This window comes from Nilaparvata lugens, chromosome 3 (genome assembly GCF_014356525.2).
Source record: "Nilaparvata lugens isolate BPH chromosome 3, ASM1435652v1, whole genome shotgun sequence".
NCBI lineage: Eukaryota > Metazoa > Arthropoda > Insecta > Hemiptera > Delphacidae > Nilaparvata > Nilaparvata lugens.
In genome coordinates, this window is record NC_052506.1 from 18779794 (window position 1) to 18806969 (window position 27176).

A 27176-nucleotide genomic window follows, 5' to 3' on the forward strand; every position below is an offset into this window, starting at 1 on the left:
GCTGGACATGATTTGCGAAATGAGGTGGAGCACCATTTTGTTGGAAGGTTGCTTGATCCATTTCTGTTACCATCAAATGAGTCAAGACTACCGCAACGAAGTAATTAAATCAGATGATAACTATTCATAGTTTTGAACAGATAGTCAGATGATAACTGATAGTTTTCATAGGGAGCGAATTGGTAAAATTTTCAATATGCCGCCATTTTGTTTCTATGAAGGTTAGGAAGCTGAAGTTTTCCCAGAATATTTTCAGAACCTACTTTCTAAACTGTGTAAAATTAAAAAATGTTCGGTACATGAATGGGCACGTAATATGAAATTAAACGTGTAAACCTTTTCGTGGGACACTCTATATTATGTCTATGAATAAATAAATAAAAAAATCTTTTGTGGCGCACTCACAAAACTTTCCTTGCCGTTATGAAAATTGATCACCTGACGCTAGTGTCCTCGCGCATCTAAAGTCTACTATTCAAAGATATGACAGCTGGTGATAGGACAATAACGCAGGAAACACACGAGTTCTGCTATGAATGATTTAATAGAACCAACACTTGCCAACAGTTTGCAATTTTATAATCACATTTTCTCGAATTTCAAGCTTATTTTCAATTCTAGGTGAAAATGTTACTGAACATTAATTGCAGAGATTTTCATGCTCTATCTTTTCCACTTGAAATTTGTTGTTTAAATTGTATATGAAGGCTGATAATTGAGAATCTAAAATCAAACTTTGCATAGATGGGGCGGAGCTCCTGGAATTTTTACAGATATAGGACTTGTTGCAGTTGATAGAGCTTATCAATGACTATTTCAGGTATGAATTTGATCAAAATCGTTAGAGCCGTTTTTGAGAAAATCACGAAAAACCCTTTTTTTTGACAACATTTTCGCCTTTTTAACCGCCATATTGGATTTCATTTGATCGAAATTGTTCGTGTTGGATCCTTATAGTTTAAGGACCTTACGTTCCTAATTTCAAGTCATTCCGTTAACTGGGAGATAAGATATCGTGTACACAGACGCACATACACTCATAAAGTGCATACAGATATACGCGCCGCGAACATGAGCACTTCACTTTTAATCAGCTGACTATATCTGTATTTTTACTGAAAAGGTAAGATACAGATATAAAAAGCTTGGTATCAGCTGAATAAAAGTGAATTGCTCATGTTCGCGGTGCGTAAATCTGTACGCACCTTTACACACACACACACACACACACCACACACCACACACACACACACACACACACACACACACACACACACACCACACACACACACACACACACACACACACACACACACACACACACACACACACACACACACACACACACACACACACCACACACACACACACACACACACACACACACACACACACACCACACACACACACACACACACACACACACACACCACACACACACACACACACACACACACACACCACACACACACACACCAATACCCAAAAACCACTTTTTCAGACTCAGGGGACCTTGAAACGTATAGAAATTTGGAAATTGGGGTACCTTAATTTTTTCGGAAAGCAATACTTTCCTTACCTATAGGGCAAGGAAAGTAATATGAAATCTATATAATAGTCAAATTGTCTTTATGTTGGGTCTGGTATCAACAAATTAAATCAAATAACAACAAATTGAATGGAGATAGTTTTTTAATTGGACATTGTCTTTATAATCGATGTTATATCACATTGTCTTTATTTTTCATGATTGATGGGGTTGGAAAGTGGATGGAGTGAAATCGTTTCATACGAAATTATATTGAAGGACAGTAGGGTCTGTCCGAAACAAATCATATCATGCAATATAAAATCAATAGGAGATAAGGGAAATTCAAATTTATTAGATCGAACAAAAAATTATAATAACGACAATATTAATGGAGATTGGAGAGAGATAATTATTTCAAACGAAATTATGTAGGATCATGATTATGTTGATACAGGACTGATTAATAGTTCGCTGAGTGTGGGAATGAGAAACTATGATCACGTATAATGAAGGTAAAACATGATTGTTGGAGTTTCAAATGAGTGAAATCATGATAGTCGAGGAATTGAACAATGTGGAAAGTTTTTTCTTGTTGAGGTGCTTTAAAAAACGCAACAATGAGCAATGATAACGAATAATCCAATAAGCATATTGTACCTGGGAAAATAATATTGTAAACGGTGATAAAATTAAATCAACTATCAAGAAAATAAACAATATATTGTGAACTAAATATTTGTCCGTATCTCTGTACTTGAAAATTCAATCGACTCATCATGATTACGGTACTTTCATAGTAGGCTATATTTGAATAGGAGATTTAATGCTATTATATGGAAGTAATACAGTAACATGAAATTTAAAGAATTGTATTACAGGTCTATATTTACGAGAATTCCATGCTGTATATTAGACTGGCGCCGACTTATCAAAAACTTTGGTGGGGATCAAATTTTCCGGGGGGTCTGGGGAGTAACTAAGGAAACCTACAGGAAAAAATGCAATCCGGGGATCCTTCCAATTTTAAAATGCCCTGCCAGCCTCCAGTAGTCGGCGACTATGGTACATTATTTTAAAATTGTATGCCTAACAATCAAAACCTGGGAGGTGATGGAGGTGATAAATCGTGCTACAAAATCAACAGTTTAACCTGAGTAGTTTTCGCCTGTGAATTTCCCAGTAGCCTGTTGAGGTAATGAAGGAGATCGTGCTACGAAAACAATTGTTCAATCTAACTAATAGAGCTACTTCAAACGGAATGGAGTGTTTTAAACATGAATTTGAAAAACGTCTGTGAATATTGAACATTTTGTTAAAGTAATTCTCTAGAGCGGTTGACTGCTACAACTTCCGATGTTATTATTATGGATAACTCTTCAAAATTCAGTTAAGTGTGAGTTATTTGAAAATTTTGAAAACAACTCACGTAGCGTCCAGTAGCTGCACTTGCGATCTCCGCCCTCCCGCTGCACCCTGATGAAACACTTGTTGAGCGACAGGTTGTGGCGGATGGAGTTCTGCCAGCCCTTCTTGTTCTTGTCGTAGTAGGGAAAGCGGGTCGAGATGTAGTTGTAGATCTCTGCGAGGGTGGCTCGCTTCAGGGTCGATTGGTTGATCGCGAAGAAGATCATAGCCACGTACGAGTAGGGGGGCTTCACCGAGGGGTCCGAGTCCACTGTTCCCGGCGAGGGGGACCCGCTTGATCTGCCCAAGAAACGACAGAACAGCATAAAATGACGTGATTGTTCAATTCCAAATAAGTTCACCTCAATCAATATTGAAAATACCTGCTTCTTTAAGTGCTTTTTCAGTTCACAAAGAAAATTATTCCTATTTTAATGAATTCTGATTCTGGTGAGAAGTCTCTTATTCCAAGGAAAAATTAAGAATATAACGTGATTGTTTAAACTTGTTACCTCCATTGTGTAAACTTGTAACTCCAAATAAGTATACCTCAATCAATTTCGAAGACCTGCTTCTTTGAGCGGTTCTTCCATTCACAAGGGAAATATTATTCTAATTCTGGTGAGGAAAAGTCACTTGATCAAAGGAAAAATTGAGAAAATTACTTGATTGTTTATATTTCTTCAACTCCAAATGAGTTTACCTGAATCAATATTGAAAATAACTGCTTCTTTGAACGTATTTTCCTTCACCAGAGGAATTATTCTTATTCTTATTCTGGTGACGAGGACTCACTTGATCTAAGGAAAAATTTTATTGATAATAATTATTATCTGATTGCTTATCTCCATACTTGTTCAACTTCAAATTAGTTTACCTCAATCAATCTTTAATATACCTGTTTCTTTGTGCGTTTTTCCCATTCACGCGGCCAATTAAAATTATTCTGGTGAGGAGAAGTCACTTGATGTAAGGAAAATTTGATAATATTTCCTGATTGTTTATACTTGTTCATTTCCAAACAGAATAGTTTTACTACAGTATTATTCAATGATTGGGATTTGGGATGTATGTATTAAATTTTTGGCTCTACTCCAATAATGTTCATTGCAATGCATTAGATCAGTATTTGAAATTCAGTACTTGGAGTACCTGTTCTATACCTAGCCAGTGTTGTGGTCTGAAGTTGAGGTTTTAGTATATGGAAAGTACTATAAGCCATGTGAATTATCAAAGATATTGAAATATTATGTGCTTATAGTAGGACTAATAGATTTGCAAATAGAATCAATTAGCGGAATAAATAGAACTAATTCCAGGATTTCGTTTTATTTATTATTACAGAGGTTATTGGTTTTTGTCAACAATCTTAAGTGATACGGTATTAATAATATTTTATGTTTCTCTGTAGACTAAGAAGTAGGCCTATCTTCTTGTTTAATGGCAAGTTAAATAGTTTTGTATTCACCTAGAGGTGTAGCTTTGTTATACACGAGTTATTTCAACATCTCACAGATATCATACAATTCCAGAAAAATTAAGTTCACAGAAGCCGAACAAATAATACTTATAAACATTTTGACAAAATCAACTTGAGTAGAAATGTGTTTACATGGAAGTGTTGCTGACTTTTTTATAAAAAAAAACAATAAATTCGTAAAGTTCTCAGAAATAAAAGTAGCTGAAAATTATTGAGAGCTGAATACACATGCGAGCCTGCCACTGCACTCTATGATATTTTTAACTCCTCTGTTCATGCTTCATATGTAATAAAAGACATTCCTAGAACCGCTCAGTTGTGGGAACTTGAATGCAATTGTTTCTTTGTGAATGGTTTAGTTATCGATTTCTCTGGGAGGGAAAGAATAGGGCATAGATCCCATGATTATGTAGATTACATGTTTGAAGGCTCTGAGTACTTCATATAATTGAGACTTGATTAGTCTGCATAGGCCTACTGCATTGACTTCTAGGTTTAGTAAAACTTTGTAAGATTTTAATCTTTAGAATGACTTGATGCTTGTTTCAATCGAATCATATTTCGTTCTTTCCAATAGTCAAAACATTGACTAGTATTACTGTCCATTAGTATAATTTGAGATAGCAACTGGAAATATTTGTGCAATTTTTATTCTGGAAATCAATGAGCTACCACTTGGTAGCTTATTGTTTCTCCTTGTGAGTTTTTTCTACAACTGTCATAATTTGTCTCATGACCTAAATAATTGGTGGCCTTCAATTCGCCAGGTCAGCGTTTTCATTTCATTGTGATAGGGAAAGTAGTTCATCAAATGTCACAACCGACGGCCTAGCCGTTCTACTGTTACAGACTATGGAATTAAAAATAACCATACCGTAACCTTCACACCTTTCTGTGATATTTCCAGATATTTTTGTCAATTATTTTTACCCAATCACCGAACCTGGTAGAATATTTGTGACTGAATAATCTTGATTGATTAAGTTTCCTCTTTTTCACATAATTATAGTCTGATACCATTCTTATATGAATACAGTATTCTATTTCTTCCTACATTTCCGCAACCGATCACTTCTTGTCTTCTCTTCTTTCTCCTATTCTTATCTTCCCTTTCTTCTCTTCTCTCCTCTTCCTCTCCTTTCTCTTCTCTTCTCCTCTTTTTAACTCTATTATTTTATTTTCTCTCCAATCTTCCATTAGTTTGTAAATTGCAAAAACCATGAAAATGATATGTTTTAACCCATATCACCTGCAGTAGTTTTCTGTTCTGTAAGAACCGAAACTAGAATCCCAAATTGTTTTAATGTGTCAGTCTTTTTGTCAATAACAAGTTGTTTAAATTCGAAAAACAGTAATCATTCAAAACTAGTAGCAAAAACAGAAACCATTCAGTAGCCTATCCATGTATTATGAAATGAAGTGACGTACGATATCAACTACCGGTAAGTGAGTGCAAAACGAGTGACTACGAATTGTGAGTTGACGGAATAATATAAACGAGGATCTAGAACTTTGGAGAAAAAAAAGCATAAGAAGAAATCCCACCACGATTTAGGTCGTCTATATGTTACAAATTTCAAGCAGATTTTTTGTTAACTCAAGCTGATTATTGCCGACTACTGTCTATTATTACTGTTTTGGACAGATAAGAATGACGAGAGACTACCGGCGTCACATAGCTTCACGAAAAAGAATTACTAGGACTATCAGCTTGAGTTAACATTAGAATTTGGAACATAAACGCCCTATAGCATGAGATATCTTGTATCTTCTTATGCTAGATTTTCTATATGCTGGAACATCTTTAAATAGATGAAGATTCCGTTGCCCAATTTATAATCCATTCACAGTTATCAATGGTTGATATTTATTACTTATTTACTTAGGTCTACGCACAGGTTTCACCTTGTAGGCTACTCCTTAAACATAGATGGACTCCTCCTTAATCATAGATTATGTTTGTATGTCTTCTTTAGTTAATATGTATCAAACTTGTATTGTGTGTGAAATAAATAAATTTAAATTGAACTGAAATTTCAATCTTCATTTGTATCATCTATATTATTGTCATGTCTCTGGTGTATTTTTCAGGACTACTCAATAGTTTTTTCCTGAATATTTTTTTCCGTACCTATTTGAAGGAATCTACACATTTGATCTATCTAAGCTGTATGTTTGTGGGGACTTACGTGGAAACAACAGTGGACTCCTTGCTGGTGGTGTGTTGGATGGGGCTGGGGCTGTGGATGTAGGGCATGAGATCGGTGGAGGAGACAGTGGACTGCAGCTGAGCGAGCAGGTGATGGTCGCCGGAGCTGCCTCCACTGCAGCTGCTGCTGCTTCTGTGCTGCAGCTGATGGGTGTGGCTGCTCGGTGACGAGGAGGAGCACGGAGAACTCTTCACGTTGTCGCTGCTCTTGTCGTCGTAGCCTGGACAGAGAACAGTCGTAACACGTCAGTAACAAAGAACAAAAGCTGGTCGAATTATTTTCTGATAACACTCATCAAAACAAATTGTATTCTCTTCAAGTAACAGTTCACGAAAATACTGTGAAATACATCAGATAACACACAAAAAATAAGCAATAACAATACAATTCACAAACAAATAAAAAACTGTTTATCAAAATCAAGAGAAAAACCCCTTGTGGTCCGCTGGTGCGAGCAGTGAGGATAGAATTTAATATAGTTACATTCTATACTTTATACACATATCACATTCTATACTCTCTGGGTGGGAGTCGGGCATAAACAGGTTAGTATGCTAGGTGAGAAAAAGATCCTAAATAGATAAGGTAGAGCACATAAAGTAGATAAGGTAGTGCACATAAAGTAGAGCGTGCACTATATAGGTCGGTGGAGCGGCGCGGAGAATTTCCGACCTAGAATTAAATACATGTGATCTGATCAAGTGTACCTCCGTGCACTAGGATCGCGGCGCGACGCGACTACAATACTAGTCGTATTAATTTTCTCGATAAAACAGTTTCCTTGATAAAATAATATATATGTTAAAATTAAGAGTTTTTCGATTTGATTTTTTTGTTTTCTCCGATTAACTTCGAAGCAAGTAGTTTCAAAGAAATATGAGTCAAATAATTAATGTAGCCGTTTCCCCTTCCACACCGTCAAATCGAATCGCAAATATATAGCAATATACATCAATGGATTCGCAATGAAAGTGGCTACATTAATTATCTGACTTCTTTTCCTTTAAAATCATTTGCTTCGAAGCTAATCGAAGAAAACAAAAAAATCAAATCGCAAACCCCCCCAATTTATATATATATATATATATATATATATGTACATCTTCCTCAACAAGTGGCATCACATAATGCTAATTTCGCCATTACAAGTGGCAGCCCCTACTTATTGCAGCCATATACGGTTGCCACTTGTTTTTCCATTATAACTCATCTCCCGAATTTCAAAAACGCCTAAACAAAATTATTCAGTAATCTTCAAGGTTCAAAGAACCCGATAAAATCGATTATAAGGGTATTCAAAGTAAATGGACGTCAATAAAAAATGATAAAAAATTTTTTTCTGGTTGCTATAAGTTGGGAAGATGTATGAAAAGTATAAATTTTAGTTCAGCGTTCTACCGTCAGATAGGGCTGTCATTACCCATGTATATTTTTCCAGAAATATACAAAAACGGTTCTACCGTACAAATGGCAACCGGAGATTTGGCAACAGTGTAAGAGCGAATGACCGTGAGTAGTTCTCGCGGGAGTGGGTGCGTCTGACTATTGACTACTGATACCTTCCCTTTCATTTGCAATTCTCTAAACTTAATTCTCCGCCCACTACTCCTTCACAGGCTTCCTCACTCGCTGTTTCTCTCTCTCACTATGTCTCTCTTTCTTTCTTCCTTCCTTGAGTTTGTGTTTATGTTTCATTTTGATGCAGTGGAGATGATCATATCATCAGTAAACAACATTAAACAACATAATTCCATGAACGGATATAACTCTATAGTGATCTATGTCTATAAAATCAATAGTATTTTCAACCATTATAATCAATGATTCCAGTCAATATAACTTGATTTCTTATGGATGAAGTGAATAGTTAATCTTACAGATTGAATAATAATGTAGATGAAAACTACACATATCTATATTTTACCCTCATTACTATCCCAATTGACATAAGAGTTTCACGGAAATGAAATGGTACCATATAATGTTAATGATTCCATTATAATATTATCTAAGTCAAAAAGTATAACTGGTAGATAACCTTCAATTCTATTTTTCTCTTACTTTCCACATGGTCTCTTAACCCTATACAGGTGTATACAAATTCGGCAGTGCGGTCAGACATTCACAAATTTAGTATACAAATTCGGCAGTTTTAAGAAAAAGATCCCTCTTGAGTGTTATATAAACTCGGCTATTTTTCTCAGGTATGAAAACTCGGCTATCCTTGTCAGGGCCCTACAAACTCGACAATCGAACTTTCGATTTAAGATGTATTCGACTCTCAATGGATGTAAATGTATAAAAAAGTACGCTATTTTCGTAATAGGACTTATTATTATCAGAAGATTAAAACATTCATTTATCTTATAGCATTTAATGGCTACGGGTGACCAGCCACGGTAATCAAACATTAAATATTATGAAGAATGACCAATCGAATATATATTTCATACGTTTAATGAATGCATGGTGAAGAATATAGAATGATCCCATTTAATTTCAACAGTGTCTCCCTCACATTTACATCAATCATTCAGTAAGAGTCATGATCGAGAATCAGTATGCGATGAATTTTAAATGGTGTTCAATTGAAATTACTACTCCCATCTCCCATGTAGAAACAATGTATTTCTTGCATCAAACTAATTGATTTTGAAATATTTCTTGCCCTATCTGTGACTTGTTGATCGAGGTCTTTAATTTAGTATTTAATTTCCTACTTCATATGCCACATTCATGTAATTATTTCCTAAAAAATATAAATATTTCTTCAACAAGATCATATGAAATAATATCAGTTTTCCATATTATAAAATTAATGAATGATAGACTAAGAATAACAATCTTATAACTAACAATATAGGATTATACATTGTAAATGATAGAGTAATGTTCTATTGTAGTGTTGAATTTCAACAGAACCTTGTAAATCTCATAGAAATTGTTATCTGTCAGTATAAGAGTTGTTGAAATCTACTTGAAAACTGGAAAGGACGATTCGAGATTAATAATTATTTGTTAGATCACTTGATTGAGTGGTGTCATGTGCGTTTCATGGGAAGGATCGTGGTGATGAGTGGAAAGGTTTTCTACAAGCAAGCACGAAATACAATAGGTGTATTATGTAGTCCCTGCTCAATCTTTACAAAAATTACCGAGTTTGTATAGCACTTTTTGAGGGTCCCATGAAATTCTGAAATTCCTTTGACCATTACTGCCGAGTTTGTATGCACCCTCCAATACTCTCTTGCTCTCTTGTACAAGCTCTCTGAATCCCTATAATTTGCTATCTTATATCGTTTGCTATCTTTTATCATTTCTTTATCTCTCTATCTTACTCTCTTTTACCCGCTCACAAACTCATGGGTTTGTCTGATGAAGAGAACCTGACTCTCGCACCCTCTTTCTCTTTATTTCCCTCTTTCTTCAAATAAGTCCTTCCAGTATTTATGCTTTGGTCAATCAATTGAATACTGAATTAGTATCATTTTCAACTATCATAACCTAGAATTCAAGCGAACGTATTTTGTAATTTATATTGAATGAATAGAAAAGATATTGTCAAACCACAAATTAATAAAAAATCGAGATACCGGTTTCGGTTGTTACACCATTATAAATCTCTGGTAAACTGGTAATCTAAAGTAAATGAGCTAATCTGATAATATCAGATAAAATAAAATGATATAGTTCGAAGCGGAACAAATTTAATAAATTTTCTAACACATCATTAATCACCAAAATTCTTATGAATTTTCCTTCTGCAGTAGATAGAAACTTTGAATTCTTTGTTGCCTAACAAATTAGATTATGATTTCTGACAATCTTGCAAGCCTCAAACGTTTTGAAAGTTGTTGATAGCTGATCAATTTTCACAAATCTTGCTATATAGTCTAGCTTGATCATAATTCAATGTCAATCCGATACTCAATACTCCCGATTGTCAATCAATTGAGAAAATGCTAAATATTGAAGAAATTCGATTTCCTCAGCAATAATTTCTAAAAATCATTAGGCCTAAGCACAAACAATAATCTTGAGAACAACGGGATGATTGTCTTGTGTAAGCTCTAATCATTTTCAAATTCTTCATTATTGAGAGCACTACAGTTATAAGCCTACTGTCAAAATACGAGAATTATAAAATAATCTGCTCACTTGTGCTTGCTGAGCTATAAGTTGAAAGGTGATACAAATGAATGCCAGGCAGAAAGAGAATTTAACTTCATCGGAACAGTGGAAACAGACTGAAATTTCTATGTACCAGTCCTCTAGGCAACAAAGAATTCAAAGTTTATATTTTAGTATATTTCCAAGCTTCAAAATGACATCTGGTTGACATCTATATTAACCATAGTAGAAGTTGTTGGAATTAGATAAATCTTTCGGATATTGTAGTATGATTATTTTGGAGCTCCCACATGGCTGAACTGATCCGATATCCACGACATTATTAGAATTACGGTCAATTTCTTAAAAATCGGCATATTTTTGCATCCATCTTGTTTTTTTATGACAAACATTTTTGAGATTACCATCATGGATAATCTCTTTCTACACATTATTATAAAGAGATTGATACCATTCCAAAGTCTGTACCTTCAAGGAGTCATGAGTTAAAAGATTTTCCAATTGTTGGGATTGGCATTTGGTGGAAAAAGCATGTTTTCAGCTGCAAACAGTACTTTTCTCTCTTTTTCCGATGACGCTCCAGCCGTGGAATATGAACTGACTGCCTCCAACCAGATGTCATTTTGAAGCTTTAGAAATATACTAGAACACTGTACCAATAACACTGGTGTATGTCTACTGCGAATACATTTAAAGGGTGGAAAGTGAAATATTGTCGCCGAAAAATGTATGTTTCAAGTTTTTGAAGTTGAATGAGTCATGAGAAGAGTGGTTGAAATGAGTCGATTCTCTTCTCTCGAACATCATAGTTTGTTCAATTCTGAACACTTTGGTGGTAAAACCAATCCGATATCTCTCACAATAACTAAATAGCAAGCGATATAAAAATTTCTGTCAATAATGACCGCCATCTTGAATTTTTCAATGATGTTGAATATTTTTGTTGTCTCCATCATCAATATTCTTATTCGGCTTGTTGTAACGAAGAGATTGAGACCATTTTCAAGTCTCTATCTTGAAGTAGTCATGAAAAAATCGATTTTATAGTTCTAGCTTGTCACCTCATGTGTATGGCAAAACGCACCAGAAACCGTGCAGGGTTTTTTTTGAGGGCGCTTGAGAACTCATATCCTGACGTACAACAGCGCATGAAGATATATCGTTCCAAAGCTGAAATAACGCTCTAAGCTTCATAGATTTAAAATTTCTCTGTATCTCTTGCACGAAAAAAGTTATAAAGGAATTAAATTTGTAAAAAATTAGAAAAAACGTTTTAATTTTTTTTTTTTCTATTTTTTTTTTTTTTTAATTAGAAAAAACGTAAGAAAACCAAGTGCATGATCGTCTCGAAAAAGCAGAGAGTGCCAATTAATATTGTAGTGGACAATACACCTATTGAAAGAGTCACAGCATATAAGTATCTTGGAGCATGGATTACTGAAGTGAACGATCAGACCAGGGAGATCAAAGGACGAGTGGAAATAGCACGACAGGTGTTCATAAAAATGAAAAGATTTCTGTGTAGCCGAGATATTAAACTAGAACTTAGAATACGAATGCTGCGTTGTTATGTGTTTTCTACATTGCTGTACGGCATGGAAGCATGGACTTTAAAAAAGTCAACCTCAAACATCGAGGCATTTGAAATTGGTGCTATAGAAGGATGTGGAGAATACCATGGACAAGAAAAGTGACAAATAGGGATGTAACGTTAATGATGGCAAAGGAATGTGAAGTTGTTGCGACTATAAAGAGAAGAAAATTGCAATATTTGGGTCATGTAATGAGGGGTGAAAAGTATGAGCTGTTGAGACTTATATTGCAAGGAAGGATGGGAAAGAGGAGTGTGGGAAGAAGAAGGATATCCTGGCTGCGTAATTTAAGAGAATGGTATGGCTGCAACTCAAGGGAACTATTCAAGGCTGCAATCAATAAAGTGAAAATTGCCGTGATGATTTCCAACCTCCGATAGGAGAAGGAACCAAAAGAAGAGAAGAAGAAAAAACGTTTTTTTGGGCTTTTGAAGGTTATAACTAAAACAATATGCGCTTTAGAGGAAGATTTTATAGAACAAAAATTGTATTGGAGGGTTTTTAAAATATTTTCGTCCAAAACAAAGGTTGATTATCTTGAACGGTTATTGAAATACAAGCGATATAGCAAAACCCTGGAAATTTTGGCGGCCATCTTGTTTTCGAGGTGTTTGCCTGTGATTTCGACTTATCATCATCACGATCCTTATTATGCTAGACCTAACGAAGAAATTGAGACATCTTCCACGGCTGTTACGCAAAAATGACCACGGAGTGCCTTATTCATGACATTTGCGCCCGGACTCGAGAAGGAAAATTCATAAGAATTTTTATGATTAATGATGTTGTAGAAAATATATTAAATGTGTTCCGCATCGAAATCCCTCCCTATTTTTGTACATAACAGCTTATAAATATAGACTAAAGAAAATCAGGAACTAATTGATTCAAAGTAAAACTGTTTCAGAAAGTGTAAAAATAAGAATAATAAGAATGAAATATTGCTGGAATGAATGAGTGCATTGGTCATACTGCGAGATTTGAGGATGGAAGTTTATCAAAAATAGAGAAAAGATTGAATTAAAAATATTCAAATTATACATCATTGTCAATAATATACGCGTGTATAAAATATGAGTGTTAATTACGGAAGAACTGAATTCTTTTTAATCTATCTGATATTATATATGTCTGAAGCAACTCTTTAGAAACACAATCTTGCGTTCAGAAATTCAAAAATATCATTGATTAATCAATTTTTGACAAAAATAGAATGAGTAGTCGGAATTGTGTTCAACGTTTAGGTAGGTTACACGGAATTTATTGTACTTTGATCGTTTGAAGACATAAAATTCGAAAGATCGCAATAACTTTTTTATTTGTTGACAGATAGACTTGAAAATTCATGGGAAGGACACTAATGTTAAGATAAATGTTCCTGTTTTTTTGTAGAATTTTTCCATGACTCCTTTCCCCTCCAGATCCGAAAAACTTTTCGGGCGATTTGATCCCTTCAGACCAGTTTTGAATCTCCCGGCTTTCATAGTCTTAGGCGCGCTTTAAAGCGATTGGGTGATCATTGCGCGCAGAGGCTCTCTATTGGTTTCTATTGTGTTTCTATCCTAATGTGTTTTGAAAACGTTTTCAATACATGTATTTTGTGAACGTCACTAAACAAACATTGTTTTGGTTTGAGTTTCGAGAATGTCAACACAGATATAGCGGACGCCAACAACTTTGGTAAACGATTGTTATTGTTAACTAGCAGGTAACCCGTGCTCCGCAAGGGTCTATTTACAACTTGACAAACTGAAAACTTGATGTAATCAAATCTTGAAGAAATTCGATTTCCTCAGCAATAATTTCTAAAAATCATTAGGCCTAAGCACAAACAATAATCTTGAGAACAACGGGATGATTGTCTTGTGTAAGCTCTAATCATTTTCAAATTCTTCATTATTGAGAGCACTACAGTTATAAGCCTACTGTCAAAATACGAGAATTATAAAATAAGCTGCTCACTTGTGCTTGCTGAGCTATAAGTTAAAAGGTGATACAAATGAATGCCAGGCAGAAAGAGAATTTAACTTCATCGGAACAGTGGAAACAGACTGAAATTTCTATGTACCAGTCCTCTAGGCAACAAAGAATTCAAAGTTTATATTTTAGTATATTTCCAAGCTTCAAAATGACATCTGGTTGACATCTATATTAACCATAGTAGAAGTTGTTGGAATTAGATAAATCTTTCGGATATTGTAGTATGATTATTTTGGAGCTCCCACATGGCTGAACTGATCCGATATCCACGACATTATTAGAATTACGGACAATTTCTTAAAAATCGGCATATTTTTGCATCCATCTTGTTTTTTTATGATGACAAACATTTTTGAGATTACCATCATGGATAATCTCTTTCTACACATTATTATAAAGAGATTGATACCATTCCAAAGTCTGTACCTTCAAGGAGTCATGAGTTAAAAGATTTTCTAATTGTTGGGATTGGCATTTGGTGGAAAAAGCATGTTTTCAGCTGCAAACAGTACTTTTCTCTCTTTTTCCGATGACGCTCCAGCCGTGGAATATGAACTGACTGCCTCCAACCAGATGTCATTTTGAAGCTTTAGAAATATACTAGAACACTGTACCAATAACACTGGTGTATGTCTACTGCGAATACATTTACAGGGTGGAAAGTGAAATATTGTCGCCGAAAAATGTATGTTTCAAGTTTTTGAAGTTGAATGAGTCATGAGAAGAGTGGTTGAAATGAGTCGATTCTCTTCTCTCGAACATCATAGTTTGTTCAATTCTGAACACTTTGGTGGTAAAACCAATCCGATATCTCTCACAATAACTAAATAGCAAGCGATATAAAAATTTCTGTCAATAATGACCGCCATCTTGAATTTTTCTATGATGTTGAATATTTTTGTTGTTTCCATCATCAATATTCTTATTCGGCTTGTTGTAACGAAGAGATTGAGACCATTTTCAAGTCTCTATCTTGAAGTAGTCATGAAAAAATCGATTTTATAGTTCTAGCTTGTCACCTCATGTGTATGGCAAAACGCACCAGAAACCGTGCAGGGTTTTTTTTGAGGGCGCTTGAGAACTCATTTCCTGACGTACAACAGCGCATGAAGATATATCGTTCCAAAGCTGAAATAACGCTCTAAGCTTCATAGATTCAAAATTTCTCTGTATCTCTTGCACGAAAAAAGTTATAAAGGAATTAAATTTGTAAAAAATTAGAAAAAACGTTTTTTTGGGCTTTTGAAGGTTATAACTAAAACAATATGCGCTTTAGAGGAAGATTTTATAGAACAAAAATTGTATTGGAGGGTTTTTAAAATATTTTCGTCCAAAACAAAGGTTGATTATCTTGAACGGTTATTGAAATACAAGCGATATAGCAAAACCCTGGAAATTTTGGCGGCCATCTTGTTTTCGAGGTGTTTGCCTGTGATTTCGACTTATCATCATCACGATCCTTATTATGCTAGACCTAACGAAGAAATTGAGACATCTTCCACGGCTGTTACGCAAAAATGACCACGGAGTGCCTTATTCATGACATTTGCGCCCGGACTCGAGAAGGAAAATTCATAAGAATTTTTATGATTAATGATGTTGTAGAAAATATATTAAATGTGTTCCGCTTCGAAATCCCTCCCTATTTTTGTACATAACAGCTTATCAATATAGACTAAAGAAAATCAGGAACTAATTGATTCAAAGTAAAACTGTTTCAGAAAGTGTAAAAATAAGAATAATAAGAATGAAATATTGCTGGAATGAGTGAGTGCATTGGTCATACTGCGAGATTTGAGGATGGAAGTTTATCAAAAATAGAGAAAAGATTGAATTAAAAGTATTCAAATTATACATCTTGAAAGCGTATATCATTGTCAATAATATACGCGTGTATAAAATATAAGTGTTAATTACGGAAGAACTGAATTCTTTTTAATCTATCTGATATTATATATGTCTGAAGCAACTCTTTAGAAACACAATCTTGCGTTCAGAAATTCAAAAATATCATTGATTAATCAATTTTTGACAAAAATAGAATGAGTAGTCGGAATTGTGTTCAACGTTTAGGTAGGTTACACGGAATTTATTGTACTTTGATCGTTTGAAGACATAAAATTCGAAAGATCGCAATAACTTTTTTATTTGTTGACAGATAGACTTGAAAATTCATGGGAAGGACACTAATGTTAAGATAAATGTTCCTGTTTTTTTGTAGAATTTTTCCATGACTCCTTTCCCCTCCAGATCCGAAAAACTTTTCGGGCGATTTGATCCCTTCAGACCAGTTTTGAATCTCCCGGCTTTCATAGTCTTAGGCGCGCTTTAAAGCGATTGGGTGATCATTGCGCGCAGAGGCTCTCTATTGGTTTCTATTGTTCCTAATGTGTTTTGAAAACGTTTTCAATACATGTATTTGTGAACGTCACTAAACAAACATCGTTTTGGTTTGAGTTTCGAGAATGTCAACACAGATATAGCGGACGCCAACAACTTTGGTAAACGATTGTTATTGTTAACTAGCAGGTAACCCGTGCTCCGCAAGGGTCTATTTACAACTTGACAAACTGAAAACTTGATGTAATCAAATCTTGAAGAATCGAAAATAGGTCTATAACCATCCTCGGTTAATTAATAAAGAATCTATATGCAGAATTCCAAGTTAATCAGTCCAGTACTTGAGACGTGATTATTGTGTTAAACATAATTTTCCTATTCCGCACGTGTAGCCTATAAGCCAGTTCTTTTCCTTTATTATAGTATAGATTATTATGTCGCTTTGGCCTCTGATCTGTATAAATGTCCTGTAACAACCAAAGGTGCGTCCACACATGCCGAACCGAACCTCGAACCGCGTAGCAAACCGTGCATTCCGCCGAGCATCGCGAATTCAGCGAACATGAGCATATAATTATATGTTTCATAATGTTAAAAATCAGCTGTTGAACAAACCTTAGACGGTCATTATTGATGTCATTACTGGAGACTAATGTCATTAATAATGATCGTGTAGTGAGACATAGATAGTAATGATGGATAGTAATGACAAAAATCCGGATTTTCTGATTTTCAGTCATCATTACTCGCTTTTGGTGGGGATAATATCATTAGTAATGATCGTGTAGTGTCGTGCATCAGTATATCGTAATTTTTCAGTTCGCACTGCAAGATTGTACAATCATCATGGACAGCGATAGTAAAGTGATTGCACCTTGTGAAGGAAATGCATTTGGAGAAGAACATCTGCGACAGTTCATCAAAACATTCGAAACACTTCCTTCCAGAACTGTGGAACCTATTTTGTTAATCAATTATCCATTCTGCATTGTTAAAAAACGATCTGGCAACAGAGCAAAGCGAGAAAGAGATAGCGCTATCCGCTTTGTTGAATGATAGACAAGGATAGCAATACCATTGCTAATCAAACACTGTCATTACAACGTGGACCTCACTATATGCATGTAGTAGCCTATATTCTACATATGGAAAGGGAAACTTAATTGATCTGTGTATGTTTTTTAACAATAACATACTAATGCTGAATATAAATAAATGCAAGTATGAAGTAAATTAAATGTACATTCATGTAGTCTTGCAAGATGTATGCAAGTACTTCACAAGTCTCAACAATGGCATTGCTTATTGATGAAGGTGACATGACTGCTGAAAATTTTAGGTCTTCAAAGTTTCACCCAGTGGCAAGGTACCTTAATGTTTACGCTATTAGTGTTATTTGAATAAACTTTATCAGTCTTTTTTTTAAGTATAGGCCTAACCAACTTCCCTTCGAAAATGTTATACCAAACTCATCGGAAGTTCAAAATTTGTTTTCAATCGGTGAAAGAAGAGATAAGTACCAAATTTCCAACGCAATAAGATTGGACTATAAAGTTTGTTTGAAATCTCAATGGCGGATTTGTACCACGTGATTGAGCTAGTCAATCAAATACGTGATGGCCATACTGTGGGTAATATAGTTACTGCAATTCAGACTAAAGGAGATCAGTAACTAATTGATTCAAAGTAAAACTGTTCTAGAAAGTGTGGTAATAAAAATTAAATTGTTATTATAATGAGACAGTGCTTGTTAATTGGTCATACTGTGAGACTTGAGGATGAAATGATCAAAAACAAGTTGAGAACCAGCTTGGAAAACAAACGTAAGATAACAATGAAAAAAACCAGAAGAAAAAACAAGCTATTGTAATTCCTGGTGAACATTATGAGTGATGGAAAATGTTCATAGCGAAGAAACAAAGAGGAGTCAAAAGGTCCTGATTGTAAATCCAATAATTAAGTACCTATAATTAAGGAAATCACATTCTCATTATCAGAAGATTCTTGGATTCTTGTATTATAGTATGTTAGTTGAAATATTTAGTTCAGCTACAATGATTGTATTATTGTATAATGCCACAAAGTTGAAGGAATACTGTTACTTCTTCTTTTGTGGTAATGCTAAAAATAAATTAACAACAATATTTCTAAATCGTGATTAAGAAGAAACAATCAAATAAACTCTACTTAGAATACTTTTCAATGTTTTGATTGTAAGATTCTTGGAAAATTTATTTCCATACCGCAGTGAAAATGCTGGGTGTAATTCATCTTAAGAAACACCCACCCGTACTATTTTATTAATAATTATTTCAAGTATCTTCACTCAGTTCATTGCATTAATTGACTTTACAAGAGAGTAAGTTATAATTTATAATAAAATAATTAGTCGAATGCAGTAAGTAGTAAGTAAATATGACTCTGTTACACTATACTCAAATAATTGAATAAATGCCTTCAAGTAAGGCAATGAAATATTTACGAATCGACTAGAATATTATTGATTCATGTAGTTAATTGAATTAGAAGTATTCAAATTATACATCTTGAAAACGTATATATCATTGTCAAAAATATACGCGTGTATAAAATATAAGTGTTAATTACGGAAGAACTGAACGATTTAAAATCTATCTGTTATGTTAGATATATGAAGGAACTCTTTAGGTACACAATCCTGCATTCAGAAATTCAAAAATATCATTGAATAATCAATTTTTGACAAAAATGAAATGGGTAGTCCGAATTGTGTTCAACATCTATGTAGGTTACACGGAATTTATTGTACTTTGATCGTTTAATGACATAAAATCCGAAAAACCTCAATAACTTTTTTATTTGTTGACAGATTGACTTGAAAATTTATGGGAAGGACACTAATGTTAAGATAAATGTTCCTGTTTTTTTGTAGAATTTTTCCATGGCTCCTTTCCCCTCCAGATCCGAAAAACTGTTCGGGCGAATGGATTCCGTAAGACCGGTTTTGAATCTCCCGGCTTACTTATTCTTTGGCGCGCTTTTACGTGATTGCGTGATTATTGCCCGCAGAGGCTCTCTATTGGACAGAGCTGATAATTTGCTTTGTGACTGTTATCCCACACCTTATCCCATACCTTATTACTCATAGATTCCTTTTAGTGTTGAAATCTTCAATAATAATCATATTGAAGATGTATTAAAAATTCATTGTACAAAATAATTAAATAAAAAAACACCTGCTCAGAGAATAACAACTTTCATTATTTTTATAGGTTCATATTCATGTATCTGAATTGTGCTGTGTAGTTGATTTAGCTCTCTCTCTCTCTCTCTCTCTCTCTCTCTCTCTCTCTCTCTCTCTCTCTCTCTCTCTCTCTCTCTCTCTCTCTCTCTCTCTCTCTCTCTCTCTCTCTCTCTCTCTCTCTCTCTCTCTCTCTCTCTCTCTCTCTCTCTCTCTCTCTCTCTCACGTGATTGAGCTAGTCAATCAAATGCGTGACAGTCGATGGCCATACTGTGGGTAATATAGTTACTGCAATTCAGACTAAAGGAGATCAGTAACTAATTGATTCAAAGTAAAACTGTTCTAGAAAGTGTGGTAATAAAAATTAAATTGTTATTATAATGAGACAGTGCTTGTTAATTGGTCATACTGTGAGACTTGAGGATGAAATGATCAAAAACAAGTTGAGAACCAGCTTGGAAAACAAACGTAAGATAACAATGAAAAAAACCAGAAGAAAAAACAAGCTATTGTAATTCCTGGTGAACATTATGAGTGATGGAAAATGTTCATAGCGAAGAAACAAAGAGGAGTCAAAAGGTCCTGATTGTAAATCCAATAATTAAGTACCTATAATTAAGGAAATCACATACTCATTATCAGAAGATTCTTGGATTCTTGTATTATAGTATGTTAGTTGAAATATTTAGTTCAGCTACAATGATTGTATTATTGTATAATGCCACAAAGTTGAAGGAATACTGTTACTTCTTCTTTTGTGGTAATGCTAAAAATAAATTAACAACAATATTTCTAAATCGTGATTAAGAAGAAACAATCAAATAAACTCTATTCAGAATACTTTTCAATGTTTTGATTGTAAGATTCTTGGAAAATTTATTTCCATACCGCAGTGAAAATGCTGGGTGTAATTCATCTTAAGAAACACCTACCCGTACTATTTTATTAATAATTATTTCAAGTATCTCGACTCAGTTCATTGCATTAATTGACTTTACAAGAGAGTAAGTTATAATTTATAATAAAATAATTAGTCGAATGCAGTAAGTCGTAAATAAGTATGACTCTGTTACACTATACTCAAATAATTGAATAAAAGCCTTCAAGTAAGGCAATGAAATATTTACGAATCGACTAGAATATTATTGATCCATGTAGTTAATTGAATTAGAAGTATTCAAATTATACATCTTGAAAGCGTATATATCATTGTCAAAAATATACGCGTGTATAAAATATAAGTGTTAATTACGGAAGAACTGAACGATTTAAAATCTATCTGTTATGTTAGATATATGAAGGAACTCTTTAGGTACACAATCCTGCATTCAGAAATTCAAAAATATCATTGAATAATCAATTTTTGACAAAAATGAAATGGGTAGTCCGAATTGTGTTCAACATCTATGTAGGATACACGGAATTTATTGTACTTTGATCGTTTAATGACATAAAATCCGAAAAACCTCAATAACTTTTTTATTTGTTGACAGATTGACTTGAAAATTTATGGGAAGGACACTAATGTTAAGATAAATGTTCCTGTTTTTTTGTAGAATTTTTCCATGGCTCCTTTCCCCTCCAGATCCGAAAAACTGTTCGGGCGAATGGATTCCGTAAGACCGGTTTTGAATCTCCCGGCTTACTTATTCTTTAGCGCGCTTTTACGTGATTGCGTGATTTTTGCCAGCAGAGGCTCTCTATTGGACAGAGCTGATTATTTGCTTTGTGACTGTTATCCCACACCTTATCCCATACCTTATTACCCATAGATTCCTTTTAGTGTTGAAATCTTCAATAATAATCATATTGAAGATGTATAAAAAAACTCATTGTACAAAATAATTAAATAAAAAAACACCTGCTCAGAGAATAACAACTTTCATTATTTTTATAGGTTCATATTCATGTATCTGAATTGTGCTGTGTAGTTAATTTAGCTCTCTCTCTCTCTCGCTCTCTCTCACTCTCTCTCATCTCTCTCTCTCTCTCTCTCTCTCTCTCTCTCTCTATGTAAACAACATCGATGTAAACTCACTTAACAAAATTAATGTTGATGGTGTCGAAATAGCTTACTGTGATTCAGTTAAAAACCTTGGAATTAATGAACGAAAATCTTGACTGGTCTGATCAAATTAATAAGACTTGTAAATTTGTACTCTCTGCCATGCATTCATTGAAGAAGATGCAAGATATTCTTCCCAGAAGAATTAGATTGCTACTAGTCAAATCGCTCATATTCCCACATCTTATATTCTGTGCTCAATGATATACAAGTAACCTTAAACGATAAACTTCAGCGATGTCAAAACTATTGCCTCAGGTTTGTTTACTCTCTCCAACGCCATGAACGAATCACTCAAGCCCATATTGATAGTTCAACTTTTAAGTTACCTGATCAGAGAATTCTTCGAATAATCAAGCTTGTTAGGGACATTTTGAAATATGGTAAACCAATCTATTTCAAAAACGATTTTAAATTTGTCTCTGAAGGTAGGAGAATTGATGCTTCCCACACTCGAACAGGTGAAAATACTCTAAGAATTCCAAATCATCGAACAACTATTTATACAAAATCCTTCCTTGTTAGCGGTTGTCGTGCATGGAATGCACTCCCAAATCAAATTAGGTCCATAGAGAGTCAAGCGGGCTTCACCCGTACATTCAGACATTATCTTTCAGGAAAAATGGCTGAAACTGTCCAACCCTAGAGCAGCATGACATTCAAATTCCTTCCTTAATCCCTATCCTTATCCTTTATAATCATTTCCTTCCACTCTCAAGTAAAAATGATGGTTTTTCTCTTTTGCACTATCATTCATGTAAATTTAGCATAAAAATTGTGTATAAGCTACATTCTAGATTGTTTCTTATTCAAACTCTTCCTGGAGTGGATCTCAGCATTCTTATTCTACATCCCTTCCCCTCTCTTTCGTATTATAGTTCCCCCTTCATAATTCCCTAATTGGAAAATTATTTTTTTGGAACTTTCATAATCATATCATCTTGTTATTTACATAAACTAATCTCTTTTGTATAATAATTTCCCTTTCTTATTAACATTATTTTTGGATTTACATCTACAAATCTCTTTTCTCATGATAACTTTCACTCCCTCATTATTCCACTTATTATTACATCATATCGATTTTCTAATTATTGGGAATTAACTTTTTCTTTATTTCCATCCTTATTATGATTTACTCTTTTCTGAATGATTTATCGTTTCTATGATTTGGTTTTTACTTGATATATTTTCTTAATTTTTTACGCTTAGACATAATATTTCGTTTGAATTTTCAACTTTCTTTTTCTACGGTTAAGTGCTGAAGGGGAGGGTATCTCAGAGAATGGACTTCTTAAAGTTCAAACTTCACCGTTTCATTTGAAAACATTACAGTAGTACCTCAACTTTTGCATATTTCATCACTTTTCTTGCTCAATATTATTGTAGAACTCATCAGTTAAATATGATTCACCATGTTATTTTACAACGTGAGTTTAACTATGTTTTGTTAAACACATGAATAAAGGAATCTGAATCTGAATCTCACTCGCTCTCTTTCTCTATCTCTCTCTCTTTTTTGGTAAAGAGTTAGTGGGAAGGATACTTCGAATATTCTTTCCGAAGAATGGACATTGATATGTCCAAAGCTCCGCCAAAATTTATGTCGATGCATAACAATATTATCCATTTTATCTATAGTTATTACAAATTGCTTTTTTCATATCATATACAGCTCAATAATTATTTTCTTAATTTATATTTTGTAAATTCATCTATAATTTTGCTGTATTGTAAGCTATCGTATAAAGTGTATAAGCCAGTATATACTGTAATCTACATAAATGAAGTAGTCAATCAATCAATCTCTCTCACTCTCTCTCTCTCTCTCTCTCTCTCTCTCTCTCTCTCTCTATCTAATCTAATCTAATCTCTGTTATAACCAGTGAGTATAGAATGAATATTCTATACTCACTGCTTATAACATTCGTTCAAAATAAAGAAGTGCTGGACATTTCTTTCTCTCTCATTGTTAGTCTAGAATTTCTGGTTGCAGCTGTAAAACTAATGAGTCCAAATAAACAGTAGATGTAGTAGTAAACAGTTAGTATACATAATAACAGTAGATGTCATAGAAACCTGAAAATGATAACTCAAATTTCTGTTCCTCCATCTCAATTCTATTTGATTAAGGTGAAAAACATTATTTCAACAAAGACATCCATAAGGATACAACTCCATGATCATGTATTATATTATAGTAGAACTATAAATAATGTATCTTTCATTGAACCATTCCATTTCAATTAATAAAAATACTGCACTAATAATATAAAAATAGAAATTGGGGAAGCCCATAGTTATTGAGGTAAGAGAGGAATCACACTCGAGAAAGAGCGAAAGAGAGAGCGTATGTCTTTTTGATATCATCAGCATAAAAACGGCAATCGTAAGCCTCCATTGTTCGAAACTGCAATGTTTTCGCGGAAAAAAGTAGCTCGAAATCATAATATCGAGCTGACTTTGCTTGCATCCTATTTTGAGAATGAATGACTACAATATTAATGTCATTTAGAATTATATTAATTAAATTAATTAAATTTAAATATGAAATAATATAATAATTGTCATTATTTATAATAATCGTAATTATTTATATTAATGGTCATTATTTTATGATAATTGTCAATCATATATAGTTCAGGAAGTTATTCCCATACAACGCCAGAAAAGTAGGGAATCTTCACTAGTAAAAGTGTACGTTTCCGTATTTCGAGAAAAATGTTTTGCCCTTGATAATAGAGAATTGAATTTAAATTGTAGATGATGATTCTCCCTTTCACTTACATTGAATTGGATTACAATAATAATTAGTTCTGAAATTAATTAAATGTAAGTTTAAAAAGAAGCCGAGGATTTCAAAAAATGTATCCTCTTTCCAAAGTTCAAACGGAGTGGATGAAGACAAATTTGAAACAACAGGGTTTATAGAGGAAGAGATTTTCCACAAATCTATAACAATAATTTGTTTTTATTGCATTAGTCTCTAGTTAGTGGTTGATAATTAACTGAAACATAATGAAAAAAAAGGAAAATCTAGGAAAGCCGCTATTTTCACATACTGGCACTTTCCAATGCAGAATTCAATCATGCATAGTGAATTTGATAGTTTTGAATAACGATGCATATTATGATGGGTTTATCAACAGTTTTTAGGATCACAGCTGAAATCCAAATTTTGTACAGAATAGCTTTTTCTGTAAGGCTAGCTACACACACATCGATTTTGGTCGTACGATAAAAAATCGAACGACCAAATTCCAATGGTAGCGCAATGAAATAGATTGGTGATTACAAACACATCGATCAACGATTTTTATCGTACGGATGTCGTGTAGTGGTCGTCTCTTGTCTCGACTAAACACGACATCGTGTAGTGGTCGTTCAGTGGTCGTGAATACAGTGGCGCATGTGATCAAAGCGGCAACTTCATACACATCGAATTTGTTCATACGATCTTTTATCAAACGTTTGAGTAGAGTGATCATTATGGCAATTTAAAATAAATAATTTTAATGATACAAGGCCATCTGATCCCAAGACAGCACCGTAATGAGCATGCGCACGTAACGTTCCATTCAGTTTTTTAGTTCTAATAAACGTTCTAATAAACTAGTAGTTATGTGAACAGTAGACCTCGCGCAGTTATTAACCACAGCCTCCTCTTATACTGTCAATCAGAGTAAATTATGTCCTGTCCTGTCGTGTCAGACTTTAAATATACATTTAAAGTATATAAATTCTATACGAAGTCTTTGAAGTGTTTATAAACTTTAGATGAATAGTAACTCAAGCCTCCTCCTCCTCCTCCTCCTCCTCCTCCTCCTTCTCCTCCTCCTCCTATTCCTCCTTCTCCTCCTCCCCTCCCACCTACTCCTCCTCATCAACCACCACCTCCTCCTCCACCTCCTCAACGCTCAACACTCCTCCTCCTCCCCTCCCACCTACTCCTCCTCCTCCTCACCCTACTCCTCTACCTACTCCTCCTCCTCCTCCTCCTCCTCCAACTATTCCTCCTCCTCATCAACTCCTCCACCTCCTCCTCTTCCTCCTCCACCTTCTAATCTCCTCCTCCTCCTCCTCTTCCTCATCCTCCACCTACTCCTCCTCCTCACCATACTCTTCCTCCTCCTCCAACTATTCCTCCTCCTCCTCCTCAACTCCACCACCTCCTCCTCTTCCTCCTCCTCCTCCTTCTCCTCCTCCTCCTCCTCCTCCACCACCTACTCCTCCTCCTCCCACGCTTACTCCTCCTCCTCCTCACCCTACTCCTCTACCTACTCCTCCTCCTCACCCTACTCTTTCTCCTCCTCCAACTATTCCTCCTCCTCCACTACTCCTCCACCTCATCCTCTTTCTCCTACACCTTCTCCTCCTCCTCCTCTTCATGCTCCACCTTCTAATCTCCTCCTCCTCCTCCACCTACTCCTCCTCCTCACCATACTCTTCCTCCTCCTCCTCCTCCTCCACCTACTCCTCCTGCATCTACTTCTCCTCCTCTTCCTCACCCTACTCCTCCACCCACTCCTCCACCCACTCCTCCTCCTTCCACACCACAGTGAAAATGCTGGGTGTTCATTGCATTGATTGACTTCACAAGAAAGTAACTAATAGTTTATAATAAAATAATTAGTCGAATGCAGTAAGTCGTAATTAAGTAAGACCCTCTTACTATTCTCAAATTATTGAATAAAAGTAAGGCAAATACCTAAACAATGAAATATTCACGAATCCACTGAAATATTATTGATTCATGTAGTAAATTAAATTAGAAGTATTCAAATTATACATCTTGAAAGCGTATATATCATTGTCAATAATATACGCGTGTATAAAATATAAGTGTTAATTACGGAAGAACTGTGCGATTTAAAACTTGACTGATATGTTAAATGTATGAAGGAACTCTCTTGAAACATAATCCTGCGTTCAGAAATTCCAAAATATCATTGAATAATCACTTTTTGATAAAAATGGAATGAGTAGTTCTAATTGTGTCCAACATCTATGTAGGTTACACGGAATTTATTGTACTTTGATCGTTTGAAGACATGAAATTCGAAAAATCACAATAACTTTTTTAGTTGTTGACAGATTGACTTGAAAATTTATGGGAAGGACACTAATGTTAAGATAAATGTTCCTGTTTTTTTGTAGAATTTTTCCATGGCTCTTTTCCCCTCCAGATCCGAAAAACTGTTCGGGCGATTTGACTCCGTAAG

General features: G+C 34.6%; 1 protein-coding gene across 13 annotated transcripts in view; it reads right to left on the bottom strand.

The window, feature by feature from the left end:
• LOC111055631 (forkhead box protein D1) overlaps positions 1-27176 on the bottom strand; it is a 68132-nt gene that overhangs the window by 11500 nt on the left and 29456 nt on the right. For all 13 annotated transcript variants that reach the window (XM_039423178.1, XM_039423177.1, XM_039423173.1 and 10 more), the window contains 2 exons: positions 6605-6845; positions 2958-3235 (listed from right to left, as the gene is read on the bottom strand). In XM_039423178.1, coding sequence (XP_039279112.1) covers positions 2958-3235; positions 6605-6845 — 519 coding nt within the window. The remainder of the gene's footprint in view (positions 1-2957; positions 3236-6604; positions 6846-27176) is intronic.